General features: G+C 36.7%; 2 protein-coding genes across 2 annotated transcripts; one reads left to right on the top strand and one right to left on the bottom strand.

The window, feature by feature from the left end:
- Positions 1 to 2158: 2158 nt before the first annotated feature.
- On the bottom strand, positions 2159 to 6105 carry LOC126704096 (3-hydroxyisobutyryl-CoA hydrolase-like protein 3, mitochondrial). The gene is made up of 4 exons (XM_050403132.1): positions 6022 to 6105; positions 2686 to 2917; positions 2388 to 2515; positions 2159 to 2260 (listed from the first exon to the last, which is right to left on the bottom strand). Exons 1-4 carry the CDS (start codon positions 6103 to 6105, stop codon positions 2159 to 2161), a joined length of 546 nt encoding a protein of 181 aa, XP_050259089.1.
- Positions 6106 to 17480: 11375 nt separating this feature from the next.
- On the top strand, positions 17481 to 22429 carry LOC126715273 (nudix hydrolase 20, chloroplastic-like). Its single transcript, XM_050415807.1, has 9 exons — positions 17481 to 17874; positions 18044 to 18108; positions 18983 to 19169; positions 19348 to 19428; positions 21052 to 21177; positions 21434 to 21513; positions 21621 to 21736; positions 21895 to 22015; positions 22117 to 22429. Exons 1-9 carry the CDS (start codon positions 17578 to 17580, stop codon positions 22184 to 22186), a joined length of 1143 nt encoding a protein of 380 aa, XP_050271764.1. The 5' UTR covers positions 17481 to 17577; the 3' UTR covers positions 22187 to 22429.
- The last annotated feature ends 792 nt before the right edge of the window (positions 22430 to 23221 follow it).

Here is a 23221-nt window from a genome sequence, read left to right as displayed (position 1 = left end):
ACGATTTGGTAGATTTCGGCGACCAAAACACCAGATTTGGCGATTCTCAGCACGATTTAGGGGAAAAAGCATCGGATTTGGCGAAATTTCTGCCAGATTCGGCTAGATCGCACCGGATCTTGGATGGATTGGGAGAGATCTCATCAATTTTCTCCTTTTTTCAGTGGTTTCCGGTGGGTTTCAGCTTCACTCGAAACCGATGCTCACCCGATGGGAAACAGACCCGTAAAACCCGATCTCTAGCGGTTCGGTTACGGGTTTGGCACCTGCCTACTCGATCTCCGGCGGGTCGGTTGCGGGTTGGGCACAAACTCGACCCGCCCAACCCGTGGACAACCCTAATTTACATGATAAATCGTACAAGCTTGAGTGAAGCCCCACTTGTTTTTTTTTTTTTTTAGTTCTATTTTTTTTCCCTAATTATTACTTTCGCATAAAATCATTTCAACATTTTCAAATAGGTTATTTGTACCCTGATTTTAAGAGAGAAACAATACATGGATCAAGAAGCATTCACAATCACTTGTAAGGCCTAATGTAACATATATGAACTCTCGGGGCCCAAAATATTTTTCAACATCACAAATTCTATCATCAGTCACCAACATCATGAAGAAAATACCATACACAAAGTTGGATAGCTTTTGCTTACGTAAAATCAACTTATTTTTTGTAGCTTACAGGAGATTTCAATATTATCCACAATCTATCTTACTGATGCAACAGGGAAATACAATGGAGGTTGCCAATGAACTTAAATCAACTTATTTTTTGTAGCTTACAGGAGATTTCAATAGTATCCACAATCTATCTTACTGAAGCAATAAGGAAATACTATGGAGTAGGGCTGTACACGGGTCGAGCGGGTCGGGTTTGTGCCCAACCCGCAACTGACCCGCCGAAGATCGGGTAGGCAGGTGCCCAACCCGCAACCGAACCGCCGGAGATTGGGTTTTACAGGTTGGTTTCCCGTCGGGTGAGCATCGGTTTCGTGTGAAGTTGAAACCCGCCGGAAACCATCGAAAAAAGGAGAAAATCGACGAGATCTCTCCCGATCTGTCCAAGATCCGGTGTGATCTAGCAGGATCTGGCAGAGATTTCGCCAAATCTCATGCTTTTTCCCCCAAATCGAGCTGAGAATCTCCGGATTTGGTGTTTTGGTCGCCGAAATCTGCCAAATTGTGCTAGAAAACTTGTCGGAAAACTTGAATTTGCAGCAGGTTGTTCTCTCTTCGAGTGGGTTGAGTTGAACGGTTTTTAAAGGACGGGACCCGAAACCGAACTGTTGGCGTCGGGTTTTGGAGATTGGGACCCGCGTCCGACCATCAGAGTAGTCGGATCGGGTTGGGTACGGGCGTGTTGGGCGAGTGGGCAGGTGAGATGGACATGGAGGTTGCCAAAGACCTCAAGGTCGATTGGCAAGTCCGGTTCATCCCTTACATTTAAAACCCACTGGGGGCAAAGCCCACCTTATATAGCCCAAATAAAAAAGGAAATAACTATGAAAGTCATAATGCATCAGTCACACTCTCAACTCCTCAACTTCTGGACTCAATGGTTCAAAGAAAGTTTCCACTTCACCGTGATTTACTTCCTCCAAACTTCCAGGACTCCACTTTGGGTTTTGCAAAGATAATCATGAAAAAAATTTGAGCATAATACATCTAAGATGTTCTAAATGATTACCATCAATAGAAGAAACTTAAATATAACACTCAAAGATCTATAGAAAATGCTCCTAAGCATGAGCATAAACTGCTTAGTCTGTTGGGGTGAATGCCCCAGGCAACTGGTTCGGTTGGGGTTAGTTCCAGGTAGGTGTTACTAGCTAAAGATGAGTCCAAAGGGCTCTTCTATAAAAAGATTCCCTGTGTTATTTATATAAATAATAAAATCATTTAAAAAAAAAAAAAACTTGAATGCTGAAAATATGGTTTGAATGTATGAAATTATGGTCCGTTTAGGAGAGGAGTTTGAGTAATGTTGTTTATAGTTTTTTGAAATACGTGTAGGTGAAAAAGTGTATGGAAATATGTGTAATGTTATTTAAAAACTGAAAATGAGTTGTTTAACAACTCTACCAAACGGACCTAATATTTTCACATATTTCTACAGTAGAGAAGGGGACTTCAGAGACTAAAGATAGAAGTCATAGAACCTAATCCTTGTCCACCAAAACTGCCCGGACACCTTCAGCAAAATCATTTCGTAGAGAAGACCTTATGGCAATGCGATATTCGGTTTTCATCACAGCGCTTAGCTGGACGCAACCAAATGCAGGAGTACACATGTTACTCTACAAATTTTCCTACAATACTAAATCCCCATCCCCCATAATTTTTTTTTTCCCAAAGGAAAAAAACAAGGGAAAGGAACTCAAAACTCACTGTGGACAATTCATTGCCAGTTTTTCCATGTGCAGAGGCAACTTTAGAGAAATAATTTTGTGTTAAGCAAAGCGAAAAAGGGGCACCTTTTCCAAGACCTTGAAGGGCTTCATTAGCCCACTCTACCACTGCATAAAGAAAGAATGGGAATCAGCCAGCACCATATGACAAACTTGAGGAAGCAAAAATTTTGAAAACCCAACTGACATCCACACGAATCAGTCTTTGGGAGCACCAAGAAAATGTATACACATTTCATTCAGACAACAATAAAAAACCAATTGGTACTTAAACATACCAGCTGCTTCACCACTCAGCTGATGCTTTTTCAGTTCCTCAATTGTCTCATTAACTGATTTACTTGCACCGAAAGATGAAACTATACGAGGTAAAAGCAATTTTAATTGGGACTCAGACTCAGGGTTACCACTGAATCTTGCCAAGAGTGCTTTGATGTCTTGATGTGGATCCTCTGAACTGAAATAACAAATGGACAAAAAGATTTTCAGCAAGAAACCATGTACATATTGCTAAAAGAACATCTTCTGTGCAGAACACCATTTTCATATACTTGTAGTCAACAATATGAGAGGAAATTACATCCCGAACGACAACGTATATGCACTACAGACTTCATCACAAATAAACGCTTGAATTACATAGATTAATGTTATCATGTGGCTCTAGCCCCACCTTAAATAAATAAAGTATCAAAAATTAAAAACTGCAGTACCCAAAGTCATGGAGTTCTCATTATTTGTACATTTTTAACTAACAGACAAAGTATTAAATAATGTTTTCTTAAATTTTTTTTATTTTTTAAATTTTAGAATACTAAGTATTTTAACAAACACACCAAAAAAGGGAGAGAAGGTTTTAAAAAAACTGACTGATATATATTTAAAAAACCTTATTCTCTTAAAAAGTTGAACTTTTTAAATAATAATGAGTACTCTACATAATCTAAGTCTTCTACAGTCCCCCCCCCCCCCTCCCAAATTGTTATTTTACCAACCAACATGCAAAATCATGTTTACCTAATTATGTATTGCTATATTTTTTTAGCAACAGTGAATTGTAAGTTCTCAAATATACAACCTACCGTAGTCACGGATGTAAAATGAAATATATTATTTTATTAAAAATATATCGTCTTTCTCTACGCCTCATCACTCCTTCTCCCTCTTTCTCTCTATTCAATCACGCTTCTCAGTCTTCTTTCTCTCCCACTCACTCCTTCTTCTTCTTTCTCTCCCAATTACAGAAACTCTCCCTCCCTTGTGCCGCTCAATCCATTGCTTTAACACTCTATCCCTCTACCTTTTTTCTCTTCACCTTATTGCTCTCTCCACAAACAAAAGATTTAAGGGATTGTTGGTTGGTGGGTTTTGTTTGGTTCAGACTGAAGCTCCATCGATGGCTAAGACTCGATGGTTTTGGTGGCTGGGGCTTGAATCGGTAGTTGTGGGTTGCTAGTAGAGGGTCGCTTCGGTGGTGGGTATTCTTGGTTGGGTATAAGTTTCAGTGGTTGTGGGTTGTTGTTGGTGGATGTTTCAGTGATGGGTATTTTTTTTTTTTGGTTTGAATCAGTGGTTAGGCATAAGTTTCAGTGGTTGTGGGTTGTTGTTAGTGGGTATTTTGGTGGTAAGTATTTTTGGTTGGGTTGAATTGGTTGAAGGCAAGGTTGTGGCAGTGTGTACTTGGTTGTAGGTGAGGTTATGGTGACGGCGGGTATTTGAGATTGGTTGCGGGTTGTGGGTATTTGGTTGTGATTTGTTATGTGGGTTCGAAAATAGTTGGGTTTGGATTTGGGAATTCATTGGGTGTGATTTGGGATTTGTTGATTTGGTTTGGTGTTCCAATGGTGTTTCAAAGGTGGTGGTGGTGTTTGGTTGGATTATGTTAAGACATATGTTATGTATATTGGCTAATCCTTTGACAAAACGCACTTTACTTGTAATTTGGTAGATTTAGGATGAGTTTAGTACTTCAAGGAACAAGAGTTCAAGTTTAGTATTGAAGCAAGTTAAGAAGTGTTGTTCATTAAAACTCGACAAATATCTCGACAGAATCATATCTATCGAGGTTTAATGTAGAAGCTCGACAGTAGCTGTATCTGTCGAGAATTACGAAATTAGAATTTTCAGATCTAATTTCACACATATCCATGTGTATTTTTATAGGAGGTTTTTTTTTTTTTTTTTTTCTCACAACTCTAGACATATATAAGGATTATTTTAAGGGCCGTCACAAATGATGCAACTTGATGCAAAGTGATTATACATGCATATTGTGACCGGAGACAATTTGCCCTAGTTCATCTTTCTCTCTATAGAAGCTATTGCGTCTTTGCGCCAAGGGTTTTGTAACCAAGAAGCTTCTTGATCTTCATTGTTGGATGAACTGAAGAACTTTGCAGCCGACATCTTTCTCAAGTTGGTGTGTTAGTTACGTATTGAGATCCATGCATCATTAGTTAGTCACGTACTAGGAGTCGTGCATTGAAAGGAGAGATCGCCGCTACATTACAAATCCAATTGGGTATTGAGGTAAGGGTTCAATTGTAGGTTGGTATTAGGTATTAGGTATTAGGATTCCTTTTACTTGTAACCGCTTGTTTTGATAATAGTGGATTCTCGAGAGTGGTGACCTTAAATTCACCCGATGGGGTTTTGTCTCAGTGGTTTTCCCCATTCGTAAACAAATCACCTGTGTCAAATTTATTTTCTATTGCATTTAACTTAGTTGATGATTTGTTTGTGCTACCACGCTTATTACATGTAATTGAATCTAATTAATTTCACTTGGCTAATTGATTGATTAATTTACCAAAGGGGTCAATACATTTTTTTCTATCAAATGGCATCAGAGCGGGCACGCTCTAATTTGGTTTAATCTTTACTGTGTGATCTATTGACTCCTGTTTGTCATGGATAGAAGACAATCTCTTATTATACCTCTTTTATTTGATGGCACTAACTATGCATACTGGAAAGTACGCATAAGAGCTCTCTTGCAGTCTTTAGATGAAAATGTCTGGCAAGTTGTGGAGATTGGCTGGACTAAGTCAAAGGAAGCACTGACTGAATGGGGTGATGCCAAGATCAAAGTGGCAAACTTCAACAGCAAAGAAATGAATGCACTATTTAGTGCGGTGACCAATGAGGAGTTCAAGAAGATATCATCAACTGAAATTGCTAAGGAAGCATAGACTATCCTCCAGACAACCTATGAAGGGACTAAGGCTGTCAAGAAATCAAAACTCCAAAGGCTCACTACTAGCTTTGAGGAGATAAAGATGGAGGAGGATGAGTCTTTTGATGAGTTTTATGCCAAACTGAAGGACATAGTCAATTCAGCCTTTAATCTTGGAAAAACTATTCCTGAACCCAAGGTTTTAAGAAAGGTGCTAAGATCTCTGCCTAAGAGATTTCATACCAAGATCACTGTCATTGAAGAATCAAAGGATATTGACTCTATTCCTTTGACAGAGCTGGTTGGCAATTTGCAAACTTATGAATTGGGTTTGACAAGAATTGGGAAAGGAAGCAAAAGTAAGAGCATGATACTGAAGGCCAAAAGTAATGAGACAGATGAGTCTTCTGATGATGAAGATTCCAAGATGAAATCTTACATCACTAGGTAGTTCAAGAAGTTCATGAAAAATGCCAATGCGAAAGGATTTGATAAGAACCATAAGCAATCCAATTCTTCTCATTTCAAGAGCCAAGACAGAGGAATGAAGGATGCTAAGGATGGTGATTAGTACACTATTCCCTCCAGACCAAAATGCTTCGGATGTCAAGGTTTCAGACACATGAAACAAGAATGTCCAACATATATCAAGTTAGTTGGGAAAAGCAAGGCTCTTGCTGCTACCTTGAGTGATACCGAGCTGGAGATTGAGTTAGATGACAGTGATGACGAGGGAGTTTTAAGTGCTTTCACTGCTACAGTTGATCCTACTGAAGGGGTTACAGAAACAGAAGATGAAGAAGAGGACTTGGTGATATCTAAGTTTGAGAAAATGGATGAACAAGATGACATCCATACAGTCTATGCAAAATTGTACAAGGTTTCTGAGAAACATGAGAAACTGTATAGGCTGGCCACCAAGAATCTGAGTGATGTAGAGCTAAATCGAGAGGAGCTCTCTATAAAGGTTGATGATGTGAATTAAACTATTGAAGCTTTGCAGTTCAAGAACAACTTCCTTGCTGAAAGGATAAAGAAGCTTGAAGTTGAACTATTCTAGGTTAGAGCTCAATTGGAGAGGACTTCCAATGCAAAAATTGATGAGATGCTAAGCTTTCAGAAAGTTGCTTCTGATAAAACCAGTTTGGGGGATGATTTCTCTTCTCCTAATATTGCCTCATCTAGTACAACTGTGTTTGTCTCACCTGCTAATAATGTTAATTCTAAAAACAATGAATGTAAAATTGAAATAGCTAGTGTTCTGTAGACAAGGACAAATCTATTCTAGAAGCACCTCATAAGGTTGAAAAGAAAGGGACTAGAAACCTTAGGACTAAAAAGGTTAACAACAAAAAGTCTCAACTGAAAAAGCCACATCTCTGTCATCACTGTAGAGCTTTAGGGCATACTCATCCAAATTGCTACAAGTGGTTAGCCACTCAACAAAGCAATAGTATGCTCTCGTTCGGAAATCAGAACCATTTTTCATCCTCTTTTGCTCCTCATGGAGATCTTTTCAAGGCCTTCATGTTTCTTTCGAACTTGAACGGTTTCAATTTTTCCCTTTCACCATCGGATCAAAGGTTCACTTAAAGGAAAGGTTCTTCTAAGGTGTAGAAGGAAAAATGCTCAAAGTGATTTAGTCACTTTTTCTCTCCCTCTCCCCTTTTTGTTTATGCATTACTTGTTTGTTTTGCTTTCTTGTTTTGAGTCACTCTAGTTTTATGCTTTACTTTGTTTAACGTGTTTTTGTTTGTTTGTTTTTAGTTTTGCTTTATTTTTTTTCATAAAAATTAAAAAAAAAATTGAAAAATCAGAAAAATACAAAAACAGTGTGTGTTTGTGTATATTGGTACTTGTGTACCTTGGATGACCATTGAAACAAAATTTCTTAACTTTGTATCTTTTGTAACTTAAATGAGCATCTCAATGCACAACTAAGCAAATGAGCTTTGTGGCTCGTATTTGTGATGAGTACAATTAAGTAATCTTTTATACTTAACACTCTTATCACTCTTTTTAACAGGAAGGACAAAAAAATCCAAAGAGAAAGGTATAAATAACCATCTCAACAATAAAACCCGCCAATCATGTATAACATCTGTATGCTTCGGCATAGCAAAATTGTGATGTTTAAGTTTACATAATTAGGTATTTCTTCTCTCTCCCTTATATGCCCATGCACGATATGCTCAAAAAAATAAAAATATGCAAAGAAAAACAAAAGTAAATAGAATCAAATTGCTTTTAAATATGGTTGCAAGTGTGTTTTTAGGAGATGTGGAAGTTATAGGATGTACCTCAAAGGTAATAGTTCCCATCAAGCAGTTATGATTGTGTGCGAGTGTATTTGATTTTCTCATATCTCAAATCGTCATAATATGAGACACTTATGCACTCGTGCTATGTTTCCACACACAGCACGTAAATTCTTTACTACTTTTGATACATGTGCAAGTACAATGTGATTTGGCCATCACAAGGAATACATGTGTTAATGTATGCTCACTAAACTGTCATAACTTGTTTTTTGAAATATAAAATTGATTAGGCTTGTTTAGTGTGCGTGTGTGTTTTGGATAATGAATGCTTTGCGTTTTTTTGTTAAGAGATGTTTTTGAGAGTTGAACATGTTGATTGGATCTATGTTTGAGTAGCTTGCATGTTGCATTCATCTCTATGTGTTTTTCCTCTCTTTGAAAAACTCATTTTCTTCAAGCTTGACAGCTTCTCGACAGATCCTCAATAGATTCACATCTATCGAGCCCTTTTTTCTTATTTTCTCAACAGAAGTTAACACAATTTCGATCCATCAAGCTTTCTGGAATTTGTCTCGATAGCTTCTCGACAGTTTCTTGATCCATTGAGAAAATTTATGTCTGGTCAATAGATTCTTGACAGCTTCTCGATCCATCAAGGTACTTTTGCCACCGACAGATCCTTAACAGCACCTCGACAGATTCATTTCTGTTGAGAATTAGTGCTCGACAGATCTCGACAAATACTCCGATCCATCGAGTTGCGATTTCTATTTAAGGGTTGAATGCGAAATTAAATTTCATTTTCTCTTCTCTCTCTCGGCAGAAACTTTTCTCTCTCGCCCCAAACACTTCTCCCTCACTCAAAAACTTCTACCCGTGTGTTCTTCGGCCTAGATCAAGATCAAAACACTTGGTAAGTGTTCTAATCTTCTTCTTTTTCATGCATTCATGCTTTTTAGACCTAGGTTTTGGGGTTTTTAAATTTTTTTGGGTTTTTTGAGTTTTTCTTGAAATTTTTGGGTTGGGCTTTGTGAATTTGATGATATATGATCATGCATTGCATTTCATTAGCATTATAACAATGTTTCATGCATTTAGATGTGTGCTTGATTATTGTTAATGTGTGTTGGTAGGTTTGGATTGGGTTTTTACCTATGCTACAATTTCAATTTTGCCCATCACATGCTTATGCATATTTCATGCATACACATCCTTTCTTTTCTTTTTTTCTTTTTTTATTTGTTCTGTTTGTGATGTGTTTCTCTCTCTCTCTCTCTCTCTTGGGTAGACTACAAAAGGCACCTAAGCGCAAATCCACTATGGCTCGAAACCCTCTTGGTTCTAGGTCTTCTTCTTCTTCTTTTGATACACCCCCTCTTCATGTTCGGTTCTGTGATGGGAAGGCCCAGAAGAACTTCCTTGACAACTTTCAGAAATGTGGTGTTCAGCCAGAGCGCCAAGTCATTCTGTTGGACTTTTCCGACACTCCTCTACTCAGTGTCATTCGGACTCAAGGATGGGAATCTCTTTGTGAGATACCCTTGAGGTGCCTAATCGAAACCTCTGTACCTTAGTTTGCCATGACATTCAAAGGTACACGTATCATAGTCACTCCGGATCTTATATTTGAGATACTACATGTCTCGAGAGTATCGCATCCTGATTACCCCGGTTGTCAGCGTCTGAGGACTGTGTCCAAAGATAAGCTTTTGTCTCACTTCTGTGAGACACCTTCCATATGGGGTGAGCGTCAAAACATCCCATACTCGCGCTTTGCAAAAGGTCCGAGATTCCTTAATATGGTGATGGCATTTGTTCTTACTCCACTTTCTTATTATAACTCTATCACAGAGCCTCATGCTCGAATTTTGTCGATCCTCTTAGAGGATCTTACTATTGACTTCCCCACTCAGTTCATCACTTCCATCATTGATGTTTATCAGGATACGGCGACCCGTGATAAGCTCATCTTTCCTTCGGCTATCACGCGAATCCTTCGCCATTTTCCATCCCTATTCCTGATTCTCCTTATTACACCGTTATGGGTGCCATTAGCGCAGCTTTTGTTCAGCGGAGTGAGGCCTAACTTCGACCGAAGCGGCCTCGGACGAAAACAACTGATCTTGCAGCTCTTGCTATTCCTTCCACCTCCGCTCCTTCTTCCTCGGATGGTGGTGTGACTCTTGAGGCCATCATGGTGCAGTTTCAGCGCATGGATGCTCGTCTTGACACTCTTAGTGATTAGTTGTGTCAGGTGAACACCCATGTCGGTCATATTGCACGACGACAAGCTCGCCTTGGTGGTTTCATCGCTTCTCCCTCTCCTTCTCCAGAGGCTTTGGCAGATGAGGATGGCGATGATGGTGTTGACAATGATGATGAGATGACGATCCCGCGGTGACTTACCCATTGTCATTCGTAACAAAAAGGGTGAGTAGTTTTGGGATGATGAGAGTAGTCTTGTTTTTAGGGGGAAAGTTAGCATAGGATATTTTCGTTAGGGGAAGTGTTAGATTTTTTAGGGATGTAGTGAGGATTTTATGTACTTTTCTTTTCTTTCTCTTTAGTTACATTATCCTCTTGTACACCGGTCTTGTGACCATTTATTTATGACATACATTGTATTTATTTTCATATATATATGATGATGTATGTTGTTTTTCACCTATCTTTCCATATGTTGTTTCCTTTCTCTCTTTATACACATGTTTTTTTATGTATGCAATCTTTATTTCTGTTTCACACTAAGATGCCTTGATGAGTTTTGTTTAAAGTGTTTCAGAAAGACAGGTTCTGAAAATCTACCATGCCATGAACTCTCTTTTTGCAAAGTTTTTCAAGAGCTTGTGTTAGGGTTAGATTTTTTTGTAATTCAACAAGTGAATATGAGTTTGGTGATTTAAGACTTCTCTCATGGTTCATTTGTTTGTTGTGGTTTTATCACAGATTGTCAAATGGGGAGATTGTTAGGACATATGTTGAAATTGTTAGAGACATATGTTATGTATATTGGCTAATCATTTGACAAAACACACTTTACTTATAATTGGGTAGATCTAGGATGGGTTTAGTATTTTACGGAACAAGAGTTCAAGTTTAGTATTGAAGCCATGCAAATTTGTCCAAGAAACAAGTGAAGAAGTGTTGTTCATTAAAACTCAACAGAATCATATTTATCGAGGTTTAATGTAAAAGCTCAACAGAAGCTCGACAGCAGTTGTATCTGTCGAGAATTACGAAATTAGAATTTTCAGATCTGATTTCACGCATATCCATGTGTATTTGTATAGGATTTCTTTTCTCACAACCCTAGACATATATAAGGATTATTTTAAAGGCCGTCATAGATGATGCAAAGTGATTATACATGCATATTGTGACCAGAGACAATTTGCCCTAGTTCATCTTTCTCTCTGTAGAAGCTACTGCGTCTTTGCGCCAAGGGTTTTGTAACCAAGAAGCTTCTTGATCTTCATTGTTGGATGAACTGAAGAACTTTGCAGCCAACATCTTCCTCATGTTGGTGTGTTATTCACGTACTGAGATTCATGCATCATTAGTTAGTCACGTACTGAGAGCCATACATTGAAAGGAGAGATTGCCGCTACATTACAAGTCCAATTGGGTATTAGGATAAGGGTTCAACTGTAGTTTGGAATTAGGTACTGAGATTCATTTTACTTGTAACTGCTTGTTTTGATAATAGTGGATTCTCAGGAGTGGTGACCTTAAATTCACCTAGTGGGGTTTTGCCTCTGTAGTTTTCCCCATTCGTAAACAAATCGCCTGTGTCAAATTTATTTTCCGTTGTATTTAACTTAGTTGGTAATTTATTTGTGCTACCACGCTTATTGCATGAAATTGAATCTAATTAATTTTACTTGGCTAATTAATTGATTAATTTACCAAAGGGGTCAATACATTTTTAGCCTATCAAATTGGTGTTTTAGACTTTCAATGGTTGCTAGTTGGTTTGGTGGTGGCTGGTGTTTCAATGTCAGTTGGTTGTTATGGAGAGAGACAGAGAAGAAAGAGACATCAATATTTTTTTATATTATTTGTTTTTTGTAGTTTATATTATTTTATTAAGTTGTTTGTAAAAATAAGAATTAAGATGTTGAGTGTATTGTTAGTCGAGTTGGTAAAATAGATAAAGTAATTTTTTAGACTGTAAAATAGGTATTTTATTTTAGAAACCCGGACGTGAATACTCTTAGAGAATTAGCATTAGGGGTTGTAAAACCCCCAAATTGCTATTTTACAACCCCAAAACATAAAAAATAAATAAAACCTCTTTATCCAAGTGTGTAAACTTAAAAAATTTTACAATCCTTCCACAATGAGTTCTTATATTTACAACTCACTGTAGCTAAGTTGTAAACTTAAATCCTATTATTTTAATTGACATTCTCTCTCCTGTCCCCCATGTTAGCTCTCTCTCTGCCTCTTTTTCTTTCTCCTTTTCACTCATACATAGTTTGCGTTAACTCTCTCTCTCTCTCTCTCTCTCTCTCTCTCTCTCTCTCTCTCTCTCTCTCTCTTTGCTTCTCTTTCTTTCTCTCTTTCGCGTAGACACTCTCTCTCAGACTTCTCTTTTCTCTCTCATCCATCTCTTCCCTCTCTTGTACCTCTTAGTAGATAGGTGCCAAATTTAGATATGGTGGTGAGTTTTGAGATCATGGGTTTGCCAATCAATGGTAGTGGGTTTGTTTATTGGTGGTGGGTTTTAAGATTGATTTTGTTGATTAGTGGTGTTGGTGGGTTTTTCAAATCGGTGATAGTGTGAATGAAAAAATTGGTTATGTTGATGGTGGTGGTTGGGTGGCAGTTTCAATTTTGGTTGGTTTGATTTGGGTTTAGGCGGTGGTTGTGTTGTTGATGGAAGGGGATTGTTTTTGTGGCTGATGGGTTGCAAATTCCAATGGTGATGGTTGTGGTGGTGGGTTTCTAGTGCAATTTGTGGGTTTGGCTATAGATTTTGCCATGGGTTCAAACAAACGAAGAGAGAGAGAGAGAGAGAGACGATGGGCTGAGTTTTTTTGTGAAGGATTGTGGTGGTTGTGGTGGTGCCGATTTAGTATATTATATAATATATTATTTTTAGCAATTTGTTTAAATAAAATTGCACTTTGTCCCCTCAACAATATTATTGATATTTTTAAAAGTTATAAAAAAAAACATTAGTCCAACAGCAAAAATTAAGCCCAAACATTACCCCTAAAACAAACACATGCAAAAATAAAAATAAAAATTCAAATCTGATTCTAACTAGCCTAGGAGTTGGAGAACACCCAACTTACGGCAAGACACACATATAATAAAAGGGAAAAAGAAGGGGATTTCTAAGCCACTCAAAAAAAGAAAAGAAAACCTAACTTATGGCAAAAGACCTTAAACTTGAGGAGTTGGGTAGTGGCACTGCAGTAGGACACCAGTGTAGTAGAAGCAGAAGCAAACTAGCACCAATGCACCACACCTGACGCCACCACTAGTCCACTGCAACACCGTCCAAACCTGGTAATTATATCTGATCTCCTTTTTTTTTTTTTTTTAATGAGAATATTTTATCCCTCTCATATCTGAATCTCTAATGCTTGGTTGATTAACTTAGAATTAATTATATGTGTTGACAGTGTTGTGAAGAAAATTGAAAGAGAGGTAGAGATGAGAGACTCCACATCCGAAAATAGAAGAGACTAGAGAGAAAGAGTCAAAGAGAGAGGTAGACTCTTGACTCCATCTTTCTCTTTCTCTCTTTAATAAAGCCTAAAGGTTATATTTTTTTTATAAATAATAGTGGTGTCTTGTCTCTTGTGACTAACAACTACGTAACACAACACCCATGCCTATGTGATGTTCTGTGCATTTTATTGTAATTTTGTCTGTTAGTGTTTTTGTCAATTAGTGTCTTTTAAAAAATTAAAGAGATTATTTGCAATTTTGAAATTTATTGGTTAGTTGTTGAGTGCTTGTGTGCATAGTGCTTGTTGAAGATTAAAAAAAATGACAAGTTCCATTTTCATAAATAATTGCATTGTAATATCTTAAAAACAATAATTTTGTGTCTTTTTCTTTGTTGATGGTTTATTAAATGAATGTTTATTTTGAGTTTCATTTTTTTTTTTTTTTACTTCTGCCTTCCCTAACTCCAAATCCTGGTTTCGTCCCTGTCGATTGTAGTTGTTGGTGGTAGTTTTGGGTTTGGGTTCGGTGGTGGGTGGTTAAGAGAGAGACAAAGAGACATAAATTAGAGAGAGAAGAGAGATGGGAGGGAAGTGATAGATAGGTTTATATTATTTTATTGTGTAGTTTATCTATATCTATACTACTATTTAAGGTGCTTCGCCTATTTGGAATGAACATTTCGTTGGTTCAGAAATACCCTTACTCCCATGGGTTTAAGTAGAGATAAAACTAAATGACAATCTGGTAAAAATACATCTCTAACTCCTAAGATTAGATTCTTAAAAAAAATTGTATAAAAAATTAAAATATATGAATGTTTACTTCTTTGAATATATATATATATATATATATATATCATATTCACTTATGACAATAAATATGTAAAATTGTGTTCCATTTTAAAATATCACTAACTCATGTTTCTTATTCACTTACTTTTTCAGTGTTAAAAAATTTATTAAAAAAAAAAAAAAAACTACTTATCAGTTATTATGTACGTGTTATTCTCAAAACTTTCCACAATCATTAGCTATAAAACTCACAACAAAAAATATATAATTTTTAATGTTAACCACTACACACTTTTGACAAAGAGAAGGAAGTTACTCTATGAGAAGAAAGTGGTAGATTATATCAAATAGAGAAAAAAGATAAGCAATAGGATTCAAGAATTTTTGTGGATTGTTGCCTCAAATTTTATGATTATTTCACCGTGAGTTTCAAGACTTTTGAATTTCTTTTGTTGATATTTTTTTTTTTTTTTTTTTTTGGTTTGGGTTTGCTTCTTCTTTTTATTTTACAATATTGATGTAATAAAAATTTATCTTCAAAGTCTTTTCATGCTTTCTTTTCAATGGAATTTTTCATCCTTTTTTAGCACATTTTTTGCAATTTACTTCGTATATGTGTGATTACTTTACATGTTGAAAATTATTAATTTTTGAAGAAAAAATAAGAGGAGGAGCATTTGAACACGCACGTGAGAGCATGCCAAAAGGCTAGTACTATTTTAATGTGTTGTATGTAAAGATAAAAACGTGAATATTGGGTGTATTATAAAGTCATATGGTATGATAGGTAAATTATGTTGTTAGATGGTAAAATAGGAACTTTTATACAAACCCAGATGCTAATACTCTTAGATCCTTGTACTTAAAAAAAAAAAAAAAAAAAAAAAAGTTTCTTTAAGTGAAATTTTATGTCCACAATATTTTTACAACACTTTCATAACAAATCTTAGATGGTAGGTTATTACTAACTGTTACTAGTAGGTAAAAAAAGTAAGGGTTTAGTTAATGTATGCTGTTAGGGCACACATTAATCATCTATTTTTTGAAACATTTTATGGGAAATTGAAAAAACTGTCAAAAAAATTGGTAACTTATTCATTTTTTCATAAAAAGTTTCTTAAAATAGTTTACTAATATATGCCCTAAGAGTATACATTACTAAAACCCCAAAAGTAATATCAATAATGGATTTAAATTATAATCAATAACAATTTACTATTATGAAAATATTGTACAAGTGTTGAGGTTCTTTTTAATTAAACGCTTGTCCCTTCCCCCTTGTGTTTCCCTCCATCCAAACACTACCATGATTCTCCTACTAAAATATGCCTATGGCTATGAGATCTACAAGCCTACAAGCCATTGCCACATATAAAAATAAAAAATAAATAAAAGGCAACATTTTAAGTTTGAACCAAATAGAAAAAATTATGGGAAATTTTCACAAACCTACCTTGAGGAGGTAGGTTTGTGATAATACCAAATAGGTTCAAAACATTCAAAAACCCACCAATTTGGTCCTCAAAAGACAACTTTGTCCCTAATTTTCTCTCTTCTTTCCTTTTCTCTCTTCAATTTCCATTCTTCCCCTTCCCCCTCTCTTAAACTCTCTTCGTCTCTCTCTCTAAACCCAAATAAGAAAATATCCATTTCAAAAACCAATCTTCTTCATCTTCTTCTTGCTCGCCAAAGATCACGATCTACTGGCTGGTGGCATCAGAGAGATGTTGGCAGGCTTAGCGAGGTTGGAATCATTCTTCTTCGTCTTCTTCTTGCTCATTGGAGATCATAATCAACTGGCTAGTGGTGTCGGAGAGAGATGGTGGCAAGCTCAGCAAGGTTGGGTCTAGGAAATCGTGCCATGAACGAAGCGCGGTGGACAGGGATTCGGTAGTGGTCGACATTCTTAAGGACAAAATTGTAAATTTACAAAGTGAAGATGGTTTTGGTTTTGCTAGCTCGCTCTTTGGATACTTCTTTGGGTCATTTCAAGACTCAAGACTCAAGTTTCAAGGCTTGATCTTTGGGAGATGAACAAGTTAATTTCTTTTGAGGTTCCTTCCGATTGTTGACCACCTTCATATAGTCAAATTTCTTTGCTTCCTCTCTCCTATTTGGTTTGTTAGTACTTATTAGATGAAATTGCGATTTATATCCTTTGAAAAAGTTTTGGTTTCCTTTAAAGTTTGTTAGGTTGTGCATTTCATCGGTTAGAGAGAGATTTGAGAGAGAACTCAGAAAAGAGAGTTCAAGAGAGCGGGAGAGGAACAAAGACAAAAGAGAGAAATAGCAAGAAGAGAATAAAAGCTAGGGACAAAGTTTTCTTTTGAGGACTAAATTTGTAGAATTTTTTTTCCATTTAACTTTAAATTTCTTAGAATATCGTTAGTGGGCATGTTGGCAAAACAAAGTAGGAAAATAGCATCTCGAGTTTTAAAAACTTGAGTTCAAGGTGGAGCTCAAGTCTTAACTCCTCGAGTTTTGGAGCTGGGAAACACCTGACATGGACAATTTTCCACATGGAACCACGTAGAACTTGAGTTTTAGACACTCAAGTTTTGTTTCTTCATTTTCTCCTTTCTTCCTTTGTTCTCCCTGTTCTTCCTTTTCTCCTTGTACTTCACCCACAGATTCATCGCTCCAGAGCAAAAACCCAAACCCAAAAATCACGATCTTGGTACCGGAGACGCTCCCTAAGCTTGGGTTTATTGATCTCGGCACTGGAGCGCACTTGGGTTTGATGTTTTCGTTTGCTATTGTTGCTTGGTTTTGTTGTTTTCTAGGTTTGTTGTCTTCGGATGTGGGTTTGGGGTTTTAAGAGTTAGAGAAATTGTTGGCCATGGTGGTTTGAAGAGAACAGGGTGAAGGGGAAAACAGAGAAGGAAAAAACAGAACTTGAGTTCCACATGGATTTTAAACTCTATCTTAGCTGTGCCAACATATAGAACTTGAGTCTTTTAGGCTTGAGTTGCTACAGTGAACTCGAGTCTAAGAGACTCAAGATACTATTTTACTGAATCGTTTCTAACGCATACTAACTAACGATATTTTCTCCCAAATGCATGCTAATTGGAAAATTACCTCTAAATTTGTAAGCTTTAGAATGCTTTGGACATATGTGGTATTATCACAAACATCAGGATAAGTTTTTTGAAATTTACCCCAAAAAAACTAATAAAACGGCGTCATTCGAAAGCCTAAACTCGATTGCCAGTGAAGTCGTTAGTCGTTACATACATCCTCCTTCCCTTGCGTGAAATGGCGTGCAGCACTTACAATTATCTTCACCTCTCTCACAAAATCCCTTCCCTCTTCATCTCCAAACCTTCTCATGCTTTTTCCATTACATTTACCACACCGTTTCCTTCTCCATCTCACACTCCAATCAAATTTAATAAATTAGTAAAATTCAGTACTCATTCAGTTTCAGTTTCAGCCACCAATACATTCACCTGGGACGACGTCGTTCGGATTTCTCAACCGGATAGCGTTCCGCATGATTCTTCGGACCTCTCAGGCTTCTTCCAGAAAGTCAAATTCTGCAATCGTGGATCGGTAATATTCTTTTGTATGTGCATTTTAGCCTCAGTAATAGTAATAGTAACAGTATATTTAAGCTTAATGTTTGGTTGCTGCGATATTCTAATAAAAAAAAAAAAGAACGGGAAACAGTTTTCAGTCTGAGTTGCCAAACGCCCACACAAAATGTCTCAATTTGTTGCAGGAAAAGCAATCTGAGTTTCTTCCATTTGTCATTGAAGACCAAATCGCTGGTTATATTCATAATGGGTAAGGCAGGCTTAAAAAAGAAGTTTCTATTTTCATTGATTTGTCTTGGTTAAATTCATGAAAATGTTTGACAAGATATATGTTAAAATATTGGTTAAATGTTTAAATTCATTTTTTTTTATTGGTTTAAGTATTTGGGATAATGGGTAGTTTATGGTGGTATTAGAACAATTAGTCTTGAGTTAAAAGTTAAAATAGTGTCTCCACTTTACCTCCAATTTAAAAGGTTAAAAATCTCATTTGTTGGGCCCACTTGTCATGGGAGAGATTGGGACTTTGGGTTCATCCATTTGGGGGAGTGTTAGAATAATGGTTTTAAGTGTAATGATTAAATTCACATTTTCTTAACACATTATGTTTTTGGGACAAGTGGAGTTTATAATTGTAGAATTGGTTTAGTTCTAACATACGCAACCCTTCCTGCCACAATCTTGTACCAGGTAATCCAGGAGAACTCCTAGTGAGAATTGAACCAAGGATGTTTGGGTCTACAGCTCAATCCAAGCTTCCAAACACTAGGCTTCACCCTGATGGGTTGGTTTAGTTATAATATAATTTGGACAAAAAATGAAACCATTTCTAATTGAAATGGTATTTTATTTCTATATATATATTTAGTTGTTTAGACTCTAGGCTTATTTGACTAAACTGAAAAACAATAAAAACAGATTAGTTGGCCAACTTGGCCAGGTTCAATGACTTGCCAAACAACCCCTATGAATTGAATTGCTCGGTCCTTTGTTTTTTGTTTTGGGGGGGGGGGGGGGGGGGGGGGGGGGAAAGAGGGGGTTTTGTATTGCTGAATCCATTTTGCAGCTATATTATGCTTGAAACGAAGGAGTAGGTTGACCATGTACTTATGAAATTTGTGCAGTTTTGCTAACCATTTAAGGAGGTTCAAGGATGTGTTTATATTTCCTCAAGATAATTCTTATGGAGGCCGCATTGGCAGCCATGTGACCTTACACCCAATGCTGAGGACACCCGATGATAGGACTAATGCAGTTGGAGATGTGATCAAATGTTTGGGGGAAGAACTAATTCCAGGTATACGGAATGAGGTACTAGTTGTAATTTAGTGGTGCATTGATTCCCACCTTTTTTTTTCTTTTTTTTTTGGTGTGAAATGTGAATGTTTTTGTGTGTATGTGTGTACATGTGATTGAAATTCTTTGGGTCCAAGTTGTAGTAAGATCTTTGTTCCCTAGGCTAACTGTGTATTCCACTAATTTCAATCAGCTGTACCCTGTGACATCATCCTTTGGTGCACCAATCTTTTTTTCACTGGAACGTGCTGCAGCTCCTTACTTTGGAATAAAGGTGTGTTTTATGGAATTGTGGAATCTCTTTTCTTTTGGATATAATGTTGTATTGAGACATATAGTTGACACCAGTATCTGTAGTCCTAATTTTTTTAATTGCCTTTCAAATCTTTTTAGGCACTTGTAATTTGATTTGGTTCTAAATTTTTTAATTTAAATTTTGTCCATCTAAAAAGAAAAAAAAAAGGGGGGTTGTTTTCTTTAGTTTTTATGCATTCAATTGAGTAGCAAACTCAATAGCGAATACTTGGTATCTTTCTGATGCTCTACTTGTAGTTTCCAGAAATAACTATTCCTTACTCAGTTATTTATTTATTTTTTATTATTATTTTTAATCTTTGAGGACTAAAATGCCCTAGACTGGCCTCAAAAAAGGTGTTTCTGTCATAATTCCTACTTATTAACGAAAATAAAAAATGGTGAATGTTTATTGTTCACCTTTTGATTATGAATTGTTTTCCCCATGCACCTCAGCCAAACTCAACCATATGTTGTTTATTTTTTCCTCTTCATTATCTGCTAACATGTAAATACTCCTCACCAGAAAATTAGAATTGAAAAGCCATGTCCTCAAGGAAATTATCAATGAGCTCTACATTTACTACTAATTAGTTGAATATTTAATTGAATATGTTTTTCTGTGAAGCTAGGTAATTTATTGTGAGTTTGCTTCACATGGGTTTTTTAGTAAAGTAAACATGCTAGCGAATCAATCTTGTCAAAGAAGTCTGATGATAGTTTTGGCCAAGGGATTTTCAAAGATAAGTGACTATGAATTGAGTTTTTTGAAATAAAATTAGAGTGTGAAATTTATCTTATACATCTGGGTTTCTGCTAATCAAGCCGATCATCTTTAGGCCAAATGGCTTCTCTTTCCTCCATAAACATGGGGCTGGTTGTGAGGTCATAGTTTCAATTTCATGTGAGTGCCGTGAGTTGTATTTACCTATAAGCATAAAATGGGTTTCTGCCAACTAAAAAATGCACGCACTTATAAAGACAGTGAGCTCTTAGTGGTTAAGTTAAAATTCTTATTTTTACAGAGCTTACATGATGAGTGAGACCAAATTCAAGCTCAACTGCATTGACAGCTTTCATATATTTTATAGACCATCCGAATTTTAGGTGTTACTTATTTTTCTTTTCTCCTTTGTTTTTTCTTGTTGGCTCATCTTTTGTATGTTTCCCATGCACTAGGGTTGCGCCCCTTTTTGTGATTTTTAGTGATTCATTTACTCATATATAAAAAAGGAGCAATTCACTGCATGCTAAGTGGGTACAACATATGTGCATTTTGACTTCTTGATTGCCTTTTGATTTATTATTAACTGTGGGAATATTGTCAGTTTTGGTACATTGGTCCAACTGGCTTTAAACTTATTCCTTTATTCATTTTTTGGCACTATAATCTTTGGTAAGCCTATGGACGTGACTATTACCATCTTATTTCGTCCCTGGCTGTGTGCACCGCTGATTGATGGCTGAATGATAGTCAATCTTTGAACATGCCAAGCAATACATCCTTTTTCTTTTCTTTTTGATTGATGAACCTGACTCTACGATTATGTTACTGATGGATATAAGTTATGCATTCTTTTCTCTTACGCATTCCTGTATACAGGTTTATGGGGTTCAAATGAATGGCTATGTTGAGAAGGATGGGCAGAAACTTTTATGGATAGGGAAGAGAAGTCAAATGAAATCCACTTATCCAGGGATGCTTGATCAGCTAGCTGCAGGAGGACTGGTTTGTATCGATTGAATTATAGATTAAAAACCTGAGGCGAGTGGAAATCTGGGGATTTCTTCCTTGCTACAAAATTTTGAAAGTAATTACTTTGTTTTGTAGAAGCAATTTAATAGAGCTCAGTAATTTATGCACATTGAACAAGAATAACAAACCATAAAGCTTGTGTGAATAAGCGATTCTACAGCATATTTTCTGGTTCATATTACGTTCATTACAATTCTGTGCCCTCAAAGTTCCACGTTGGCAATGGCAGCCTTATGGGATTGCTTGTGGTGAGAATCTTGTGAAGGAATGTGAAGAGGAAGCAGGAATACCCAAATCCATTTCTAAAGAGTAAGTTTTCATTTGCCATATCATTATCATATCATGTTACCTTGCTGTGGCAGATGCCTTTGATTGAGGATGGATTCTCTCTCTCTCACTAATGAGATTATAAACAGGGCTATACCAGTTGGCGCTGTTTCCTATATGGACATTGATGGTTACAGATATAAGAGAGATGTTCTATTTTGTTATGATTTGAAGTTGCCTGCAAGCTTTAAACCTGAGAATCAAGGTAGGCCAATTCAAGCTCTGCCTTCTTCAATTGCTCTTATCAGTTCCTAAGGTCAACTTCTGTCATTTGATCTCAGTAATGACTATTTGTTATATTTGATTTACTGTGTTTTCCTACAGAGGATTTTATTCATTTGTAAATGTCTTGTTGAGTGACAGATGGAGAGGTGGATAGCTTCAAGTTGATTCCTGTGACACATGTAGCACACGTCATACAGAGGACACAGTTTTTCAAGCCAAATTGCACTCTTGTCATCATTGATTTCTTGTTTCGACACGGGTATTTCTTTATAGTGTAGTTTCTTAATGAACTGCTATGAGTAGTACATCTATAGCATAATATTAACCTTAAATTCCAACATTTATATTCAAAATTTGCAGGTACATGAGTTCTGAACATTTTGGATACTTAGATCTACTACAAAGTTTGAGGAGTGGGGATTGCTCCTAATCACACTGTTTAATTGTATTGTTTTCCCCTTTTTCTTTTCTTTTAACTTTGGGCCTTTGGCTAAGTATAGCCTTTTGAAGGAAGAAAGCTTGAGTGTTGTAACTTGTAAGAATCAATTTTTTATTAGTAGCTTCCTGTATCTTTTGGGTGAATTAATTTTTTAAGAATCAATTCACGCACTGTGCTGACACTGTTCACGTATTAAAAAATATTAAAAATGGGTCCTACAGTACTATTTACACATTTAAAAATTATTTTGCTACAGTATTTTCAGTTTTCAGTTTCAGCAACAATAAGTTCAATCCAAACGGACCCTTTGTGAAAACGAAAAACGTTCATGCCACCACAATTACTGAATGAGAGATATGGCACTACAGTCGTTTGTTGGAAAGGTTTCTACAAAGGGTATTAACAATGTCTAAAGTGCTCTTTGCAAGAGGATTTTCATAGGTTATGCATCATGGAAACGCCACATATCAACCCAGTGTTAAAAACCTACCCAAAACCACCTCCACTTGCCAAATTCTACAAACCAGCCCCAAACCAAAATTCAAAATCCAAATCCAAATCCACACAGCCCCAAACTGTAGCTAGCCACCAGCAAGCCTTCCCTTGGAAAACCGTGTTCCCCACGACTCAAAAACCCAAAGCCTTTTCTTTTAGCCCCGTATTGAAACCCCTGTGATGCTGCCGCAATTGGCAAGGCAGCCATGAACTGATTGTGGTTGAGCGAGCTATTGAACTCTACAAGGAGGCTGTCTGAGACAGTGGCGTAGGGTATGTTGTGAAGCACAGCAACCCCCACCCCCACCCCCCCCCCCCCCCCAAAAAAAAAAAAAAAACCTCTAAACCACTGCAACGCCATCAATGCCGTTGGGTTAAATTTTAAAAAATAATGGGTTTCCAACAATTTGAAAAAAAAAAAAAAATTGTTTTGGGGTTGGGGGGGGTAGCGAACTTGAAAGAGCTAAAAAATGGGTTTACAACAATTTGAAAAATGGGAGTTTGTTGAGCTCATTATGAATGCTCTAACGA

This window comes from Quercus robur, chromosome 2 (assembly GCF_932294415.1).
Source record: "Quercus robur chromosome 2, dhQueRobu3.1, whole genome shotgun sequence".
NCBI lineage: Eukaryota > Viridiplantae > Streptophyta > Magnoliopsida > Fagales > Fagaceae > Quercus > Quercus robur.
The sequence above is the reverse complement of the archived record's forward strand: the minus strand, read 5'-3'. Positions and strand labels throughout refer to the sequence as shown.